This window comes from Ailuropoda melanoleuca, chromosome 14, assembly GCF_002007445.2.
Source record: "Ailuropoda melanoleuca isolate Jingjing chromosome 14, ASM200744v2, whole genome shotgun sequence".
In the NCBI taxonomy this organism is placed as follows: domain Eukaryota; kingdom Metazoa; phylum Chordata; class Mammalia; order Carnivora; family Ursidae; genus Ailuropoda; species Ailuropoda melanoleuca.
Window position 1 is genome coordinate 33,273,085 of NC_048231.1, and position 19,390 is coordinate 33,292,474.

The 19,390-nt window shown below is 54.2% G+C and overlaps 1 protein-coding gene across 2 annotated transcripts in view; it reads right to left on the reverse strand.

Moving 5' to 3' along the window:
* SYNE3 (spectrin repeat containing nuclear envelope family member 3) overlaps positions 1 to 19,390 on the reverse strand; it is an 84,323-nt gene that overhangs the window by 43,219 nt on the left and 21,714 nt on the right. For both annotated transcript variants that reach the window (XM_034642938.1, XM_034642936.1), the window contains exon 2: positions 8,331 to 8,488. In XM_034642938.1, the coding sequence (XP_034498829.1) occupies positions 8,331 to 8,474 (144 nt within the window). In that variant the 5' untranslated portion in view covers positions 8,475 to 8,488. The remainder of the gene's footprint in view (positions 1 to 8,330; positions 8,489 to 19,390) is intronic.

Sequence of the window (19,390 nt, forward strand, 5' to 3'; positions counted from 1 at the left end):
CTTGAACTTTTAAAAAACTTTCTGAATTTAAATTCAATTTAATTAACATATTCCGGATTATTAGTTTCAGAGGTAGAGTTCAGTGATTCATCAGTTGTATATAACATCAGCGCTCATTTCATCGAGTGCCCTCCTTAATGCCCGTCACCCAGTTACCCCAGCCCCCCAACTCCCTCCCCGCCAGCAACACTGTTTGCTTCCTATGATTAAGTCTCTTATGGTTTGTCTCCCTGTTTTCATCTTATTTTTCCTTCCCTTCCCCTATATTCACCTATTTTGTTTCTTAAATTCCCACATGAGTGAAATCATATGGCATTTGTCTTTCTCTGACTTATTTCACTTAGTCTAATACCTTCCAGTTCCATCCACATTGTTGCAAATGGCAAGATTTCATTCTTTTTGATGGCTGGGTAGTATTTCGTTGTATAATTACACCACATCTTCTTTATCCATTCATCTGTCAATGGACATCTGGCCTCTTTCCGTAGTGTAGCTATTGTGGACACTGCTGCTATAAACATTGGGGTGCAGGTGCCCCTTCGATTCACTATGTTTGTATCCTTTGGGGTAAATACCTAGTAGCGCAATTGCTGGGTCAGAGGGTAGCTCTATTTTTAACTTTTTGAGGAACCTCCATACTGTTTCCCAGAGTGGCTGCACCAGCTTGCATTCCCACCAACAGTGTAAGAGGGTTCCCCTTCCTCCACATCCTCGCCAACATCTGTTGTTTCAGACTTGTTAATTTTAGCCATTCTGACTGATGTGAGGTGGTAGCTCATTGTGGTTTTGATTTGTATTTCCCTGATGCTGAGTGATGTTGAGCATTTTTTCATGTGTCTGTTGGCCGTTTGTATGTCTTCTTTGGAGAAATGTCTGTTCATGTCTTCTGCCCATTTCTTGACTGGATTTTTTTGTTTTTTGGGTGTTGCGTTTGATAAGTTCTTTTTAGATTTTGGATACTAGCCCTTTATCTGATAAGACATTTGCTAATTTCTTCTCCTATTCTGTAGGCTGCCTTTTAGTCTTGTTGTCTGTTTCCTTTGTTGTGCAGAAGCTTTTTATCTTGATAAAGTCCCAATAGTTCAGTTCTGCCTTTGTTTTTCTTGCCTTTGGAGACATGTCTAGCAAGAAGTTGCTGTGGCCAAGGTCAAAGAGGTTGTTGCATGTGTTCTCCTCTCGGATTTTGATGCATTCCTGTCTCACATTTAGGTCTTTTATCCATTTTGAGTCTATTTTTGTGTATGGTGTAAGGAAATGGTCCAGTTTCATTCTTCTGCACGTGGCTGTCCAATTTTCCCAGCACCATTTGTTGAAGAGACTGTCTTTCTGCCATTGGGTATTCTTTCCTGCTTTGTTGAAGATTAGTTGACCATAGAGTTGAGGGCCCATTTCTGGGCTTTATCTGTTTCATTGATCCATGTGTCTGTTTTTGTCCCAGTACCATGCTGTCTTGATGATCACAGCTTTGTAATACAGCTTGAAGTCCAGAATTGTGATGCATCCAGCTTTGGTTTTCTTTTTCAACATTACTTTGGCTGTTCGGGGTCTTTTCTAGTTCCATACAAATTTTAGGATTGTTTGTTCCAGCTCTGTGAGAAATGTTGATGGTATTTTGATAGGGATTGCATGGAATGTGTAGATTGCTCTGGGTAGCATGGACATTTTACAATATTTGTTCTTCTGATCCATGAGCATGGAATGTTTTTCTATTTCTTTGTGTCTTTCTCATTTTTTTTCATAAGTGTTCTGCAGTTTTCAGAGTCCACATCCTTCACCTCTTTGGTGAGGCTTCTTCCCACTTACCTTATGGTTTGGGGTCCAGTTATAAATGGGATCGATTCCTTGATTTCTCTTTCTTCTGCTTCATTGTTAGTGTCGAGAAATGCAACTGATTTCTGCTGAGGCTAGGACTTCCAGTAGTAAACCATCTTGAGCTTGTAATCTCATTCAGGCATTGGTCTCTCGGAGGACCCAGGCTAATACCCAATGTCTAGCAATTAGCACACCTCTGATGAACATCAGCTCTTCTCCTTTTTGGTCGGCATTATTTACTCCTTTGGCCACTGAAGCGTGGTCTCTGTAGTAAAAGTACAACTGGATTCCATTTCCAAAGCCACTCCCTCCTATCTGCGTGGACTTCATCATGGTACGTAGATTCTCCAGGTCTGTGAACTGCGGGCCTTATGCCACCCAGGGTCACGGTCACATTCCCTGATGCTGGAGAGCCCCAGGGCACACCGCCTGGCCACGCTCCACTGTCAGCCACTAACTGTTCCCCATTAGTCCCGTCTTTTCCCACCTTTGATCCCTGTTCGCTGACAGTACCTTTGATAACAGTTCAAGCTCTGTTGCCCAGCCTGTCTCCCTGGGGGCTGGCAGCCAGCTTCTCAGGATGCCGTCCCAGGGGGCTGGCTGTCGCTGACCCTTCTCCGTGGATGGTACCGGGGCCAGGTGGGGGGGGAGCCAGACGCCACTTCATTGATAGCTGTGTGCCCCCAGGCAGGTCACTGGATCACTCTCGGCCTCCCTTTTGCACCCTGAGATAGTGGTAACAATCCCTACTTTGTCTACTGCATAGGGTTATACCGTTAATTTAAAAAAATACAGGCACGTAATACACTGATGGGTTAGTATACTTTGTAAACGATTGAGCTATGATGTAACTCCTTTCCCAACATGTGCAAATGGGCGATGCTATCAACCCTTGTCACTTCATAGGAGAATGGTTACTGGTGATGGTGGTGATGATGACAGAGAGGGGGACTTGCCCTCCTACCTGTATTATCAAAGAGTGACATTAAACACGCTCCTTCCACAGGCTGTCTCTGTGGTCTATGAGCATGGGGGTGGGTGGTACCGGGAGAGTGGAGAGCAGGGAGCTACCCCAAGAGGGGGAAAGAGGTTTTGTTTCCTTTTGGGTCCAGGCAAGCAGTGGGATACAGCAGGACCCCAAGGGTCATGGCTGCAGCAAGAACCCAACAGAAATGCCGGGCCCTGCTCAGTTGCAGGTAGCAATGTGGAAGACAAAGATACTCTAGGGATTCGCAAGATCCGAGGGCCCCTGCGGAATGTTCTGGGCAGAGCGAGATTACCCACCCCCTGCATGACATTTCACACCACTCAGGAGCAGGGGTCCCACAGTGAGGCTTGGGATGAATTTCTTCCCATCCCATAACATTTAATTTGATGAAGGACCTGAGATTTCTGACGCCCGGCATTGAGGAGTAGAGGGAATGCCCCCCCCCACCACAAGCTCTCAAGAGGGGTGCCATGGTAACTGCAGTTTCACAGACAAGGGTGCTGGGAACCCACAGAAACCAGGAGCTTTGCGGGACAGTTCTCTGCAGCGGGTGGGGCGGCCTCTTCATACCTGCTGCCCAAACGAGGCTCCGGCAGAATCCAGCTCCATAAACCCAGGGAGCCAACAGCTGTGGGGGAAGACGCTGAGCTCAGTCTGTCCGTCACCCCCAACGAGAGAGAGCCAGCCAGGCCTGGAAAGTCCCCATGAGGACAATGGCCCCTTTCCCACAACCTAGTGTCCTGACTACGTGACCTCCTCTAGGCCTCTGACCCTTTGCTCTCCCGCCTCCCCTGCTCAGGGAGGTGCAGGCCAGTGGAGGGGATGTGGCAGACCCCTCGATCCCGTGCCCTTTGCAGGGCAGTGAGTCTGCGGCTTCCCTGCCAAAGAGAGGAGAGCTGGCCAGGCCCAAAGGCAGACTGAACACCAAGCCCCTCCTGGCCCAAAGCAGAAACCTCTGCCCCCAAACAGAAATATCAACCACTGGGATATTCGCTGTCGGCCTGGGGCCAGGAGGCTGGGCCTAAGCTTTTAAGAAGAAAATTCCACCTTTCTTCGCTGCTTTCGGGATTTCTCTCTGGCTGGTGAGAAGTTCTTTTACAGGCGATCGAGGCCAAGATCCAGGAGTGCTTGGCAGGAGGGACTAACCAGCGGGGAAGGGGTACTTAAACTGCAGCCACAGAATGAGCCTGCTGGGAAGGAACCAGTGCGGGCCACAGTCAGGTGGGGGTTGGATGGAGGGAAAACCTCGGGGGACAGAACAATAACTAGATCAGGAAAGCTGGAAGAACGGGGTTAGTCAGGGCTTTCCCCAACGCAGCCAAGACTAGGCAGGATCTGTGCTGGGTACTATACTCAGTACTACGCTGGGCACTACGTGTAGTACTGTGCTGGGTACTGAGTTCGGCACGGTGCTGGGTATTATGCTGGGTACTATGCTCAGTACTATGCTGGGCACTACGTGTAGTACTGTGCTGGGTACCGAGTTGGGCACTGTGCTGGGTATTATGCTGGGTACTGTAGTGGGTACTATGCTGGGCATTGTGCTGGGTACTATGCTCAGTACTGTGCTGAGGACTATGCTGGGTACTATGTGCAGTACTGTGCAGGGTACTATGCTGGGCCCTGTATTCAGCACTGTGCTGTGTATTATGCTGGGCATGTGCTGGGCACTGTTGAGTACTATGCTTGGTACTGAGTTGGGCATTGTGCTGGGTACTATGCTTAGTACTATGCAGGGTACTGGGTTGAGCACTGTGCTGGGTATTGTGCTGGGTGCTATGCTGGGTACAATGCTAGGTACTCTACTGGGTACTATTCTCAGTACTCTGCTGGGTACTGTGTCAGGTCTTGGGGCCCAGGATGAACAGATAAGGCCCGGTGATTGCAGGCAATGGTGGGGTCTGCAGCCGAGAGCACAGAGGACTATAAACGAGGCAGACACCACAAAGTAATGACCGAGCTCCAACGAGGGATGTGGGGAAACCCAAGGAGGCTTTGTGAGCAGGTGGCATGGGCACCCACTCTTAGCGGTGTGCACGCACCTGCGCTTGGGGCTTGAGCAGAGCTACGGAAGCACAACGTGTTCGGGCACAGTGTGTCCAGCACTTGGAAGCCAAGTCCTAGGAGATGTAGCCTGTCTCTGACCACGGAGGGGCCTGGAAGCCAGCCAGGAAGCAGTCTGGCAGAGGCGAGGTCCCGAGTGCAGGGCCACGGTGGCTGGGAACCAGATGGCAAAGAGACGAGATGCCAGGACCTGGGGGACCAGCTCCTGGAGGCTCAGGCATGGGCAGGGAGATCGGCCTGCACCTACCCCTGCCTCGAAACCACGAGAAACCACCTCACCCGCTGGGCCTGCACTCGGCCAAGGGCCCCAGGAAGTCATTCGCCTCCACGTTTCCTCCGTCCTGCCGGGCAGCAGCCATCACACTCACCTCCACCCCAACAAGCTGACTTCCAGGAGCTCCAGAAACTCTCCCGAGGTGCCACGGCCACGGCGGGCATTCGAACCCCAGCCTGCCAGAGCCCTATTTCCCAGGAGCAGTACTCTCTCCATCTCCCTTTCCCGAAGACTCCCACCACCGTGACGGTCCTCGAGCTGCACGAGGGGGAGAGGGCTCTTCCGGCGCTCTGGAGGAGGGCCACATAGCTATGGGGCGTCAGAGCTGGGTTGGAACGCACACCCTGGCCGCTCTAGCAAACAATGCCAGGAATGCACATCACTGAGCTGGTGGCGGGGGGGGCACCCACAAAGGGAGACCCCGAGACCCCAGGGAGAGGTCCCATGGACTGGGGAGGAGGAGAAGTCATTAACTGCTCCCTTCACCAGATGGCAGGAGCAAAATGTTTTCTTTCTTATTGCGAAACTGGTTTTGAAATGTCAAAGCCCAGAAAACAGCACGCCTGAGCCCCGTGGGAGACAAAGTGCTGGAGCACCCAGGACATGACCCCTCCGCCTAGGCTCCAAGTCGAGTCTCCGGGGGCTTCGCTGGTGGACGTGGTCCCTCCAGCTTCTAGGGCCTGGGCACCATGGCCTGGGCAAGGGCTCTTCCTAAGGACCAGCCTCGCCGCGGCTCACGCCTGACTCACACCACCAGAGGGTAAAGACCTGCCAGTGTAAGGGTGCGAGGTCCAAAGGGATTAGTACCCTGAGACAGCGAGTACGCATGCAGGGCTGCGGTGTTACAGGACGGAGAGCATCAAGCTCTGGGGCTGCGGCCAGGGCGCGGGGTGGGGGGAATGCTTCATTTCACAAGCACACCACACCCACACTAAATAAAGGGCATTCCAAGTAGAGGCAAGAGCACAGGCCAGAGGCCTGCTGAGAGGACATCTAGGCTGTCTGCCAACAGGAGAGGATGCTGCCTGCTAGGTGGAATGGCTGGAGCAGCTGAGGCCACAAAACAGGCTCGTGTAGGGAGCGGCAGCCTTGGACACCAGGTGAAGTTTGGTTTTTCTTCGGTGGGCAATGGGGAGCCATGGAAGGTTTTAGAGGAGGAGAGGAACATCAATAACATCAGGACACTCTTGTGTGGCGTGGATTATGGGCATACCTGTCCCTCTTTATGTCATGAGCCCTGTAAGGTGGACCTCACCTGCCTCCACTGCCCCAGGCCCCCCACTGGGGATGGCCAGTGACACTCTGGACTCAGCCCTGGATTCAAGCCCTGATGAGATCAATTTCTTGAGTTCTGGCTCATCCCTGTGTCTAGGAATCACATTTTGTTATTGAAAACTAAGGACAATAAAACCACATTCACAGGGCTTTTGTAAAATTATACATGAAAGCGGATAGTGCAGCACCAAGCACAGAACAGTTGTCGAATGAATGCCAGGTCCCCTCTCTCAGTGATCTGGGAGGACTAATCATTGCATAAATGCCTCCTGGTGACAATAATCATTCTGCTGATGAGAAAGGCCAAGTCTGACATGGGAAGGGGCTTTGGGCTGCCAACTCCTCTCCAATGGGAGAGTCCTTCAATCCCTGACCATCCAAATTTCCAATCCACCATCCCCTGTTACAGAACAGACATCCAATCTCCCTGACTTGGTGTTCTGGGCTGTCACCCTCTGACCCCTAACCATCCCTCTGGCCCTGCCGCCTGCTTCTGGCTGATGCTCGGTGCTGCCCCAACACTCGCCTTGTTGGGGTTCCGAGCAGGTGCTTTGGGCTCTGCCCACCTCCAGGCCTTTCCTACACTGTTCCCTCAGCCTGGAGCCCCCACCTCCCCACCCTCACCCCTGCATCCTCCAACCTGACTACCTCCTCTATATTTGAGCTTCGAGAGTAAAGTCACTTGTCCCCACAGGCCTCTCTCTCGATCTCCCAGGCTGGGGGACGTGACCTCCTCACAGTTCTCCAAGAGCCCTGGGTTCCCCGACACAGGGGAGGCTAGTGAAAAATGTGACTCAAAGTGGCAGGTCTCCGGTCCACAAGAGTGAGGCCAGTGCAGGTGTGAGAAGCACTATTCTGAGATAATTAGCACCATCCCCTTCTAGAAGGGAAGTAAACAGAGGCCCAACAGGGTCAAATGACTTGCTGGGACACCCACAGCCAGCCAGAAGCAGAGCTGGGATCTGAGCCCAAGATGTCTAGACGCCATAGCCTGTCCTCACTCAAATCCAGTGAGCTGTTCCATTAAACAGAATGTCCGAGAAACCAGAACGCATTGCTCTCTGCCCGCCAGGCACAGTTTTATTGTGAATACCCGTCTCTGGTTATCAGAAGAGCACATGACACTGTAGGGAAGCAGAGAGTTCTTCTGACCAGGACTCAGAAGATTCAAATTCCAGGAATAACCCAATGGATGTAACCCGAGAGATGTGTAAGTCATGGCTTTGCTCACAGGTGGGAAACTGAGGCCAGAGAGGGGTAGGGACTTGACCAAGGTCACACAGTACTTTAGCATCAGCATGGAGACTATAACCCAGGTCTCTGATTCATGCCAGTGTTCTTCCCCTTTGGCCCCTGGCCTGGAGCAGATGCCCTCGGAATGGGGCACCACAATGCCAGGCCAGGCCCTGGGCACGAGCACTTCTGGTCGGCACAGCACCACACGCCCTGAGCCCTGCCCTGTGGGGAGCAAGGCCAGACCCTGGCCCTGGAGAAGCTGAGGGGTCACTCCTCACTGCGCAGAACCCCTCCCCACCCTCCTGAAGGCCGATCTGGACCCACCCAGACCTGGCAGGGACGTTAGGCTCAAGGACACAGGGAAGCGACAGGACGCCAGGCCTGGCCCACCTGGGCTGGCTGGGGACCCACCTGGCCGCATGGTGCCTCTGCCGGCACAGAAGAGCCAGACAGCCACTGAGAAAGTGTGGCCCCAGGACCAGCAGCAGCACGTCACCCGGAGCATGTTAGCCATACCGTGGTCGGTGCCCACCCTGACCTCCTGGAGCAGAATCTGCACTCGAACCCAAAGCCCCAGGAGAGTCAAACACATCAAAGTTTGAAAGCCTGGAAACCTGAGGCCTGAAGGGGGAGGGACACGGCCGAGGCCACGGGGTTACGGAAGCCACGGCCTCTGCATACCTCAGTCTCCCGCAGCCTGGCCTCCAGGGCCGCCCGGGGCCCCTGGGTGTTGTCGTTGACCTGCAGTCGCTCCTGCACGGCCTTCATCCACTCCCGGGCGTCCTCCACGCTCCTGTCGAAGCCGTCCTGGAGCGGCTGAGTCATGGCACCTGCAGGGGCTGAAGACAGGACCCCATGAGATCAGCCCAGCAGGTGAGAACGTAGGGCGGTGTGGGTGGGTGGGGGGACCGACGCTGGGGACAGACCCACACCCCACCAGCATCCCTCCTGGTGCTCCCACTCGGCTGCACAGCTGGAGGAGGGGGAGGGAGATTTTGTTTGTCAAAAGGCCAAAGGACCAGGGAGGAAAACAGGCCTCTCCTGTGGCCAAGCAGGCAGAGCGGGCCCAGAGCGGTGGGCTGGCAAAGATTCTCTCTGGCCTCTCAGCGTCCCTCCTTCCTGCCCACCCTACCTGGGGACTCAAGGCCAACCCTCTTCTGACTCTGTGGGTTGAAACCCCTACAAAAGAGATTCCCAAAACACACACAATCTGAGATGTCCATGACAGTGTATGAATCATGATATGAATGGATCAAGAAGTCTCAACCTAAAAAATAATTTTTGGCATCGCCCAAGCTGAGGCCAGTTCCGAAACCTCCCCTGAACATTAAGATCTCAGGGCTGCGGATGGCCAGGTTAGCCAGGTGTCTTGTTGCCAGCTCGCTACCAACTTGGGTCCACGGCGGACCATCACTGGTGTTTTTCCACTGAGCCACGGACCACCTAGCTCGTGGCAGCCACGGACAATCAACTGACCTTGCCCACCTACTCTGATGCCACAGGCGAAGTCCACCTCCGGGCATGGATCCCCCAGCCAGACCAACCCTCCACTACGCTGCCTCCACTCCCTCGCCCTTACCTTTCAGCTGCAGACACAATGGCTCAGATTTTCACCCATAACTTTCTTAGAATGCCATTACGCCCTGGGATACTACTCTGTATCCCAGTTCTAGTTGTCTGCTTATGGCAATGATAACCGACTTTGGATTAAAGTTATTTATATCTGCATTTTAGGTGAAAGGATTATGCGTAGCTTATCCTTGACCTCCCACAATGCCTTGCACAGTCAGCCCTCCGCCAACGTGGAAACAGCCCAGAACTGGTATAAGGTTCAATGCACCAAAAACCGAATATAGCATTGGTAAAAATGGCAAACAAAGCAAAACTAGAAACAACCCAAATGCCCAGTAGTGGGGGATTAGTTAAGGAAAGTATGGTACACTGCATTTCCGGGTATTATGCAGCCCATAGAAAGTACGCTTAAAATGAATGGATGATGGAGAATTCTTATGATATAAGAATACCAAAAAAATTAGGCAAAATTGTATATTTAGTAGTTACAACTCTACAATAAAAAAGCAAACAAAACCACAAAAAACTACACTCATAGGGAAAGGCTGGGCAGTCTTGCCAGGACGTGTCCACGTGACTGAATGGGAGGGGGTGTGGCCCAAAGTGGCCAGAGACACATCCACGTGACCTCAGGCCTCTCTTTTCCTGGCACAGTATCCTTGGAAGCCACTTGGTTAAAGACGATTTGCCTGTGGAGGGTGGAAACACACAGTTGGAAGATTTTGCTCCCTTATTTTTCCACAGGCATTTGGGAATTTTCTAGAAAGAGCAACCATCACTTTAAAAATAAAAATTAAACAATGAAAACAATAGTTTCTTCACGCAGCTGAACTGTGTGTTGGCCCTTTCTTCTTCTTGATCGTCAGCTGATGGCCTAACAAGCGTTGACTGAGGAACCAAGGATCCAATCCCCTGCCTCCCTTGCCCACCAGGGCCAACACGGGGTGGGCTCTGCCCCCAGATTGCTTGAGACAGGCCTTCCCCACTGCAGGATGCTGTCCGCAAGGGGGACCTGGGCCTCCGTTCAGAGCTCAACTGTCCTATCCCGTTGTTTTCCTTTCAGAGTTGTTTTGATTTTTCTTCTAACAATTTAATATGTTCCCTGAAGCCACTCCCTGTCTTTGAATGCTTTGTTTGTAAAGCACATTAGAATGTGCGGGCGTTTAAATTGGTTCATTGTGTCTTTAATCTCCTGTCTAGTGTGGGATTTGATTGGCTTCCAAAAGCTTGGCTTTTACGTAACTTTTCAAAGCCAGGCCCGGGAGGGGCAGAAAGGAGTCTCCCGGAGTTTTCGGAAGGCGGGATGGCCCGGGAAGCACTGTCTTAATCACTCAAAGGCTGAGAGAGGCCTGGGAGAGCCCTTCTGGCTGCAAAGGCCCAGGGCCTGTTCAGTAGGGTGGCTTGGAGACCCCCGAGGTACATTCAATGGGACACTTGGGGTCCAGCGGGGTGGGGCTGGGCTCAGGTGGGCCTGGAACCCACGGACCGGCCTCAGCTGAGGGACCTGCCTAAGCTGGATTCGGTGAACCCGCAGGCAGAGTTCAGGAGACCAGGGCGTCTTGGCCCTTCTGCCAACCATTTCGTTCCCAGTCAGTGACACGCAGAGGAATTAAGCACAGGCTGCCGCTAGGCCTGTCTCAAGAAGCTCACTGGAGAGGGATGCCTGGGGGGGTCTCAGTCAGTCAAGAGTCTGCCTTCTGCTCAGGTCATGATCCCAAGGTCCTGCGATCGAGTCCCATGTAGGGCTCCCTGCTCTGCGGTGAGCCTGCTTCTCCCTCTCCCCCCTGCTTGTGCTCGCTTGCTCTCTCTCAAATAAGTACAATGTTTAAAAAAGTTAAAAATAAAAAAAGCAGCTCACAGGAGAAAAGCTGCACACTGAACCCGCGTGTAGGCCGCAGACGCAGGAGCTGCAGGCCGGGGTGGGGGTCTTGAGGGAAGCGGGACAGCTCTTAACTTCTGTGGCCTTTCTCTGAATAAAGGCTGGAAAGGCCCACAATAAAATGCAAAGCATTACAAAGGAAACCAATCGTATGAAAACATAGTTATCGGGGCGCCTGGGTGGCTCAGTCCGTTGAGCGTCCGACTCTTGGGACTCTTGGTTTCGGCTCCGGTCGTGATGTCAGGGTCGTGAGACTGAGCCCCCTGTGGGTCTCTGCGCTCAGAGGAGAGCCTGCTTGAGATTCTCTCTCTCCCTCTGCCCCTCCCCTGCGCTTGCTCTCTAAATAAATAAATAGATAGATAAATAAATAAATAGCATCTTTACAAAAACCATAGTTATCAAAAGACTAAATTAATGAGCTACGAACGCACGCACGCACGCACTTTTTAAAGAACACGTTAAGTCACAAGAGCTGCCTTAATTTTGAAGCAGTGACGGGCAGGAAGGACACTCCGAGATACCCACGAGTGCGATGCAGCACAAAAACACAGGTGACAAAGTCACCAGCACTGGTCACGGCGAGAGGGCTTTGCATGGGTTCTGTCTCCGGCACAGAGTGCGGGAACGGCCATCCGCTAGGTCAGCAGCAGTAAGACCACAGTTTCCCATCCAAGGTTTGGCCCCTAAACGCCCCTGCAGCTCCCTCTCACGACCCAGACCTCGGGGGGCTTCCCTCTGACAGCCGGCAGGAAGCAGGGCCTGCTTTGGGAGGACACGAGGTTGAAAGTTTTCAGTTAAACGGCACGTGGGCAGCTTGGGAAACGACCAGCCACCGCTGCTGTAAGGACTGGGGAGTTTCCCTTTGTGGAAGCCAGGAGCAGAGGTGAAGCCCCGGAGTGGAGAGGGGGTGGGGACAGACCCACGTGAGCTTTGAGAGCCGGGGGCCAGAGGGCCACAAAGGAGGGCTTGTCACCTGGCCTGGAGCAGGCCGGCCGGGCAGGAGGTGCTGCTGCTCACTGAGGGCTGTGGGGAAGGTTCTTGCAGGCGGGGGGTGCGTGGGCAGGGGGGCTGATGGTGAGGCTGGAGCATGGGAACAGGGAGGAGGCAACTAGAGGAAGGAGGCTGGGGGCAGGAGTTGAGGGTAGGGGGTGGGGTGCAAGGGCCAGATCAGAGCCCCTGGAGCCACGTGTCTGGAGGCTGGGCTGGCCTCTGGCGACAACAGCCAGCAAGGGTTTGGGGGAGGGCGGGGGGCATGCCTATTTCTGAGCTTCCGGCAGGTGACGCTGGCCAGGGAGGGCAGAGAGGGGAAGCCCTCACAGGGGGTGGGCGGAGGCTGGGGGGTCAGGGCGGAGAGGGGCAGCTGCAGGAGGACCCGTGAGGGAAGGCTGGGGGGTGAGCGCGGTGCGGGTGTGCCGCAGGAGAGAGAGGGCGCAAACTCTCCTGGTGGCCAGCGTTACTGTGGTTACCACAAACGACAGCCCGGCCGGAAGAGAACTGACATGTTGGCCTTGACGACAGCCAAGCCAGGCCAGGGCACAGGAATAAAGCCGCGTTAGGACAGATCACATGCTCAGATGGAACCCGGGTCAAAAGCCCTAAGCTGGGGAGACCAACACGTTAGTAGGACACTGGCAAGACTCGTGGGATCAAAAGGGTAGAGCTTAACTAGAGCCTGACGGGGAAGGCTCAGGGCAAAGTGGGGGCCCGAAACGTGGTCGGTAAGTGTGCCGTGGGCAGAGGGTGCTGGAAACCGGATGTAGCCCGAAGGGAAGAGAAGGGCACGAACACGGCTATCATGACAAAGGGCCTACACTGCGCCAGGCACTTGGGCTTGAGTCCCCGGGGCATCCCTGACCTGAGAGGGAGGTGACACAGGGGGTGGCAGAGCTACAAGCCGGGCTTCCCCTCATGCCCTGTGCAGCAGCTCCCCTGTGGGGAGAGCTCAGCCCAGCCTCCTCCTCTCCACCAGCACCTTCCTCTAGAATGTCATGGGGACTCATCAGGAAAGCAGGTGCTCAGGGGCCAGGGCTGCCGCCACCTTCTCCACTCACAGATAAGAACCCTGAGACTAGGACGTCTGGGGGGGCTCAGTCGGTGAAGCGTCTGCCTTCCGCTCAGGTCCTGATCCCAGGGTCCTGGGATCCAGTCTCGCAGGGGGCTCCCTGCTCAGCGGGGGGCCTGCTTCTCCCTCTGCCTGCCGCTCCCCCTGCTTGTGCTCTCTCTCTCTCTGACAAACAAATAAAATCTTTGGGGAAAAAAAAAGAACAAAGACTAGAGGAAGGGCTTGGACACAGACCCATGGCTTCAGCACTGAGATTTGCACCTCCTTCTGTCAGATTCCATAGTCTGTGCTCGTCTCAGGGACCACACTGCCTCCAAAACCAAGTGCAACTCCCTGCCCCCTGGGGCATCTGACAGAAGTGCCCCAGGGCAGGCAGTGACCCCGAACTGGACAGATCCAACCAGGTGGGCCAATCTACTCAGTCTAGTCGCAAACCTCAATGGCCTGACGACGCATGGGTGCAGGAGCCGAGAAGCTGCCAGGAGACAAAAGGGAGCTGGAGATTGGCCACCTTCACCACTAAACTAGAGGGACGAAGAGCTGAGCAGCAAGGGCTGGGTACTGCACCAATAAAACTGCCTGATACCGACGGCCCATGGGGCTCACAACCCTGTCTCCTGAAGCGTCAGTGGGCACAGACCCCTCCTTCCCCTTGCTGGGACCTGCGGAGCTGAGGCTGTAGGGTGGAGGCCCCCACTTGGCTCTGCGGTGCCACCTGACACCATAAGGACCAGGCTGGGCCAGTCCCCTGCCTCAATCCCTCCAACACACTCTCTGGGAGTGTGCAAACTCTAGAACACAGCTTGCCGCTGGGTGATCCAGACGCTGCAGGCACCCTGCTCAGGACCTAACCAAATTCCATTAGGGAACGCAGTACAACGTGACACCCAAGCCCTCCCAAGCACAGAGAGGGGCAAAGTCAGGTTCACAGAGTGGCTGTTATGTGGCTGGCATCATTAGTTCCAATTTACAGAGATGGAAAGAGACTCAGAAAGGCAGACAAGCCCGCCAGAAGTGGTGGATGCAGGATTAAGGATAATAATCGTAATTCAAGTATCTGGCATTCTGTGTGTGCCTGACTCCAGGATGAAGGGCTTATGGCTATTAGATCATTTACCCTACAAAGCCCCAGGAGAGCCTTGTTATCACCCCTCGGTTATTGCTGAGAAGACTGAGGATCAGTGATACTAAGGACATTGCCCAAAGTCAGCGGGATGTTAGGTAGACGGCGCAGGACTTGAACTCAGGACGGCCTGCGTCCAAAGCCTTAACGCCATGGTTCTATGTGGCTTCCACGCCCTTGCCTGTGTCCCCTGAAACCCCACTGAGGGCTGCCCACGCGGTGTGGGGAGCCTGGGGCGACCAGCCCTCTGTGGATCATCTCTGATGAACATCCAAGTTCCAAGAAGGTCACTCCAGGGGAAACCTGGGCCTCTGCTCAGAGATCTGGCCCCTGCTGCCACACAGCCTCAGGCATGCAGTGCCTGGCCACTGACATTCATTCATTCTGGAACCCAGAAGGCTTCAGCACGCAGACCTGAGTAACCCCTGGCCCCCATGGCTGGCCCTATAGGCAGTGACAGCCCGCTGTGCCGGCTCCGCCTGCCTGGCCAGGGGCCCCGGCCACACTGCTGACCCGGAGCCCCGGGAATGGGGTACGTGCCCCTTCCGTGACTCCCTCGGCTTCCCCGTGACTCACTCCTGCCCTGCCACAGTTTCCATCCTTACTCATTCCCGCTGCTCCCATGGACGCAGATGGAATTTCAGGAACTGAGCAGGCAGCTGGTTTTAATCCCAAAGCTTATTCCAAGTGGATTGTGGGAATGCACTCTTTTGTTTACGTACAGCCGACAGTGATGTGGCCAGGCCGCCGTTCAGAGTGTTGTTCAGAGCACCGGGATGTTCCTGGGCGGGGCGGGGGGGGGGTTCTCCTGCCTGGCGTGTGCAGACGAAGATTCCGAGAGTAAAGCGTGAAGAGCACGGACAGAAGTCTCACACCATCTTATTTCATCTTTTAACAGCCTCGAAGGGGGCTGAATCCAGAGCTGGGAATAATCGCTGGGATTGATCCCATCTCAGAGGGAAGCACAGGCTCAGAGGGGCTAAGGGACGGCCCCAAAGCCACACAGATGACAGGCCACCACAACCCACCCTCTGCCCACCGCCTCGTAAATGCTGACACCGGAAACCCCACGTCGTACCAGGGTCATGGGGCCCACTTTACAATTCCAGCCACAAAGGGGACAGGCCGGCGATGGCTTTCACAACAAGGGCTCTGAGAGCGATTTTCAAAGAGCCCTCCATCACGGATAAATGGTAGCTGGCAGGGAACACTGCTCTCTGGCCCAGCTCCTGCCACAGCATTTCCGAGCCCTCTCAACGGACTAAAGCCAAGCTCTCCATCACCAGGCACAGTGCGGAGGATGCCAAGATTTCTACCCAGGGAACACTAACCTTGGCAAGCATGGTCAAATGTCAAACACAAATATCTGGGAGGGGAGAGAATGCACAGGGCAACTAAGAGAGAAAGGGGGGTGTGGGCAGAATGAATCCCTGGGACAAGGCAGGTGGCTCCAAGGTGGGCTCCACAGGGCTCCGGCTGCTGGGAGGGCAGCCAATCAGAGGCCTCGAAGAGGAGGGCTCCTTGTAGGGATCTTGAGGGGGGGTTCCTGACAGGCACCCTGGCCCCAGGGTCACGGCCAGCTGCTGACAGCATGAGCAGGGCGCGTTCAGAAGACAAAGAGGCAGGCACTGGCCGTCAGATGCAGGTCAGAGAGCGCTGGGCAGGGCGTCAGAGTACCGGTCCGACCTGGCTGGGACACAGAGCCTCAGACCACAGGCACGAGGTCGCTCTGGCCAGTCAACGCCATCCTACTGGTTTCTGATTCAGAAGAGGGCGTTAGGTGGCTGTTGGTTTTTCACACCGCGGGCCGTGACTCAATCCCATGCTCCGGCAGTAAAGACATCACTCGCACTCCCAAGGGCTCCCAAGGACTCGCACTCCCGTAGATGACATCTCCCAAGGCTCTGGGCCCGGAGGACAGTGCTCCACCTGGCCTGCGGCAAGACCAGCCCCAGGTGCTGCCCCAGCCTCCAAAGCCCCTGCCTGAGAAGATCTGGCTGGATGGGATGGAAGCCAGGATGGGGTGTCAGCCTTTTGTCCCTGTACCTGCCCTGACCTCCTTTCCCAAGTGATCTGTGACAGCCTGGCAGTGACAGATGTTCCCGTGCCCCTTCTCCAGGACCCTTACTGGCCCTGCGAATCTGAGGCGCATGTCAGGTCCCGGCACCTCATGCCTTCTCTCTGGGGAAGAATCTTCCCCAGAGAGAAGCAATTCCCACAGTCATCCCCGAACCCACCAGACCTGCCTGGCCTTCTGGCCTGACCTTCCCCAGCACCTCCCCCGGAACCAGCGCCCTCCCTGCACTGTCTGGACTGACAACACCCTAGCCCATGGAAGGAGGTTAGGCCACGCCACATCAAGGACGCACACCTTGCCCCACGCCTCCTGCAGCCACCTGACGGAATAAGGTGACGGCAAACCTCTTTGAAGGAAAAATCATAGCTGCACATAACATATTCTCAGAACCCACTCTTAGCAACACAGACTTCAGAAATGAGAGCTTTCTGCCAGGTGAAAATTTCATCTTTCAATTTGAAAGCATGGCCCCACATGTACAGTTAACTTTTAATTTGTTTTTATTAGACAAAATTTGTAAGACTTCTCATACAATTTGTGGTCTCCAGAAAATTCTTCCTCAGGTCCCAATTTGAGAAACCCTGGACTGGCGGATGAAGCCAGTACTCCTGGCGACCCTCAAGGATGGAGCTCCCACCTAACCCTAGTCCCACCTTGCTGTACCACACCGTCGAGGCTTCCAGAAGCTTCAAATCTGGGTGCTACCCCCTCCTCCAGCTTAGCTCTGCCTGGTAAGACCCTCCCTTCCACACCCCTCCACACCTCCTTCCCACAGACTCTTCTCTGTTCTCCTTCCCAAGATCCACTAACAGCCACGGAGAGGTAGAGGGCTTCCCAGCTTCCTCCTTCCCCGCACAACGACCCCTCCCGTCCTCGGGTGCCCATGGACCCTGTGCACGCTGCTGTTTAGTACAGGTTTACTAAGCACTTTCTGTGGATTTCCCCATGTTCTCCTCCCAACCTAGGAGGGAGTTAGAATCACTGGTTCCATCTCATGGAAAAAAACTGAGGCTTTGGGAGGCACGGCATGGGTGGTTAGTAAGCCACGGACCCAGGCTGGGACCCCGCAGCTGGACCTCGCTGTTCCTGTTTTACTGCTCATACGTGTTGAGGAGTTCCCTGAAGGAGGGCAGGGTCAGACCCATCTTACTGATGAACTGACTGGAGATTGGGTTGCCTTCACTGTTAACAGCTTTCCTGGGAGTATAATTGATGAATAAATGCATTGTTAAATGGTACAGTTTGTACAGTTGTTTTTTTTAAGTACTTATTTATTTGACAGAGAGAGACAGCGAGAGAGGGAACACAAGCAGGGGGAGTGGGAGAGGAAGAAGAAGGCTCCCAGCGGAGCATGGAGCCCGATGTGGGACTCAATCCCAGGACCCTGGGATCACGCCCTGAGCCGAAGGTAGACGCTTAACGACTGAGCCACCCAGGCGCCCCCAATTTGTAGGTTTTGACATAACTTATAGGTGTACCCCTAAAACCATCACCCCAATCAAAGATAAAGAACACATCCATCACCCCCCCAGGTTCCTGATCCCATTTCTGATCCCTCCCTTCTGCCCACACCCTGTCCCAGGCAACCGCTGATGTGCGTGCTGTCACTGGAGATGACTTGGCATTTTTCTGGAGGATTTCACCTAAATCAAATGATGTGCTATGTACGTATTTATTTATTTTTGGCCTGGCTTCTTTCACTCGCTACAACTACTTTGAGATATCTCCATGCTGATGCCCATATTGATGGCTCATTCCCTTCTATGCTAACAGCCTCCAGTCTGTGCAGACCCCGGGGTGTTCTTGCAGCCCGCCACGGATGGACAGCTTTCAGCTTTTATGAAGAAAGTGGCTCTGAACACTGTGTGCAGACATTTGCTTTCATTTCTCTTGCAGAAAAACCTGGGAGTGGAGAGGCTGGCTCCCATGGTAGGTGTGATGTTTACATTTTTTAGAAACTGCCAGACTGTTTTCCAAAGCGGCCACACCCCAGCCCATTCCCATCAGCGGTGTGTGAGGGTTCTGGTTCCCCCACATCCTCCCGCGGCCAGGTTTTCAATCTTGGCCTCTTCTAATTGGCGGGCAGGGATAGTTTACTGTGGTTTTAATCTGCAGTCCCAAAAGGCCGGCCACCTGATTGACTTGCGTTTGTACTTAAAGTGCCCTTACTAAGCTCCCGGGCTCGCAGGGCACTTCCTCGCCCCTCCTCCTTTGTGAGCCACTGTCCGTGGCTCAGCTCCCAGCCTGGCCCGTGGGCTGAAGGCCAGAGGAGTATGGAGCTGAGTGACAGGGGGACACGCAGCCAACAGGAATCTGCTCCAATTCCAAGGGCCCTGCCAGCCGACTCCTTGAACAGGTGGTTCTCTGAGGCCAGAACCCTCGCACCAACAGCCAGAAGCATGTAATGTGCGACAGTCCTTCTGAGCTCTGAAACGGGGGTTCTATGGGGGCCCTACCCTGTGCTCCTGGAGCTCCCAGATGGGCTGGGTTCAAAAGGGACCCGGATGCCAACACATAACTCAGCAACTCAGCTCACTCAGTGGCCGCCACGGGATGAAGTCAACAACTTCCCCAACCGCACTGAGCTCTCGGCCTTTTCTCCTTTGAACGTAAACTTTCATCTGAGCCTGGCCCTTGACTGTCTCGATCACCGCTTTCTTGATCAGGGTACCCGGGACAGACACCGACACACGGCAGGTGTTACGAATACTCGTGAACGGAGAGGTAAATCTGGAAATTATAAAACATAATATTTACTCCCACTGGCACTTAGTACGTACTTGATAACTATCAGCTCAATTCTTTTTTTACTGAAAGGAAGCAGTATGGAACCAGAAGGAGCATCTCTCTGGCCGTACTGGTCCTTCACGTACACAGGCTGTGGGTTCGGGAAAAACCCGAGAAAGGCGGGGATGGGGGAGGGTGGACATCAGCGACTCTGCTAACCCAGTATCAGAGCCTTCCTGCAGGCGTGGGCCCCAGAATGGGACTGGGGACCCTGGTTCCAGGGCAGACTGCCACCAACCAG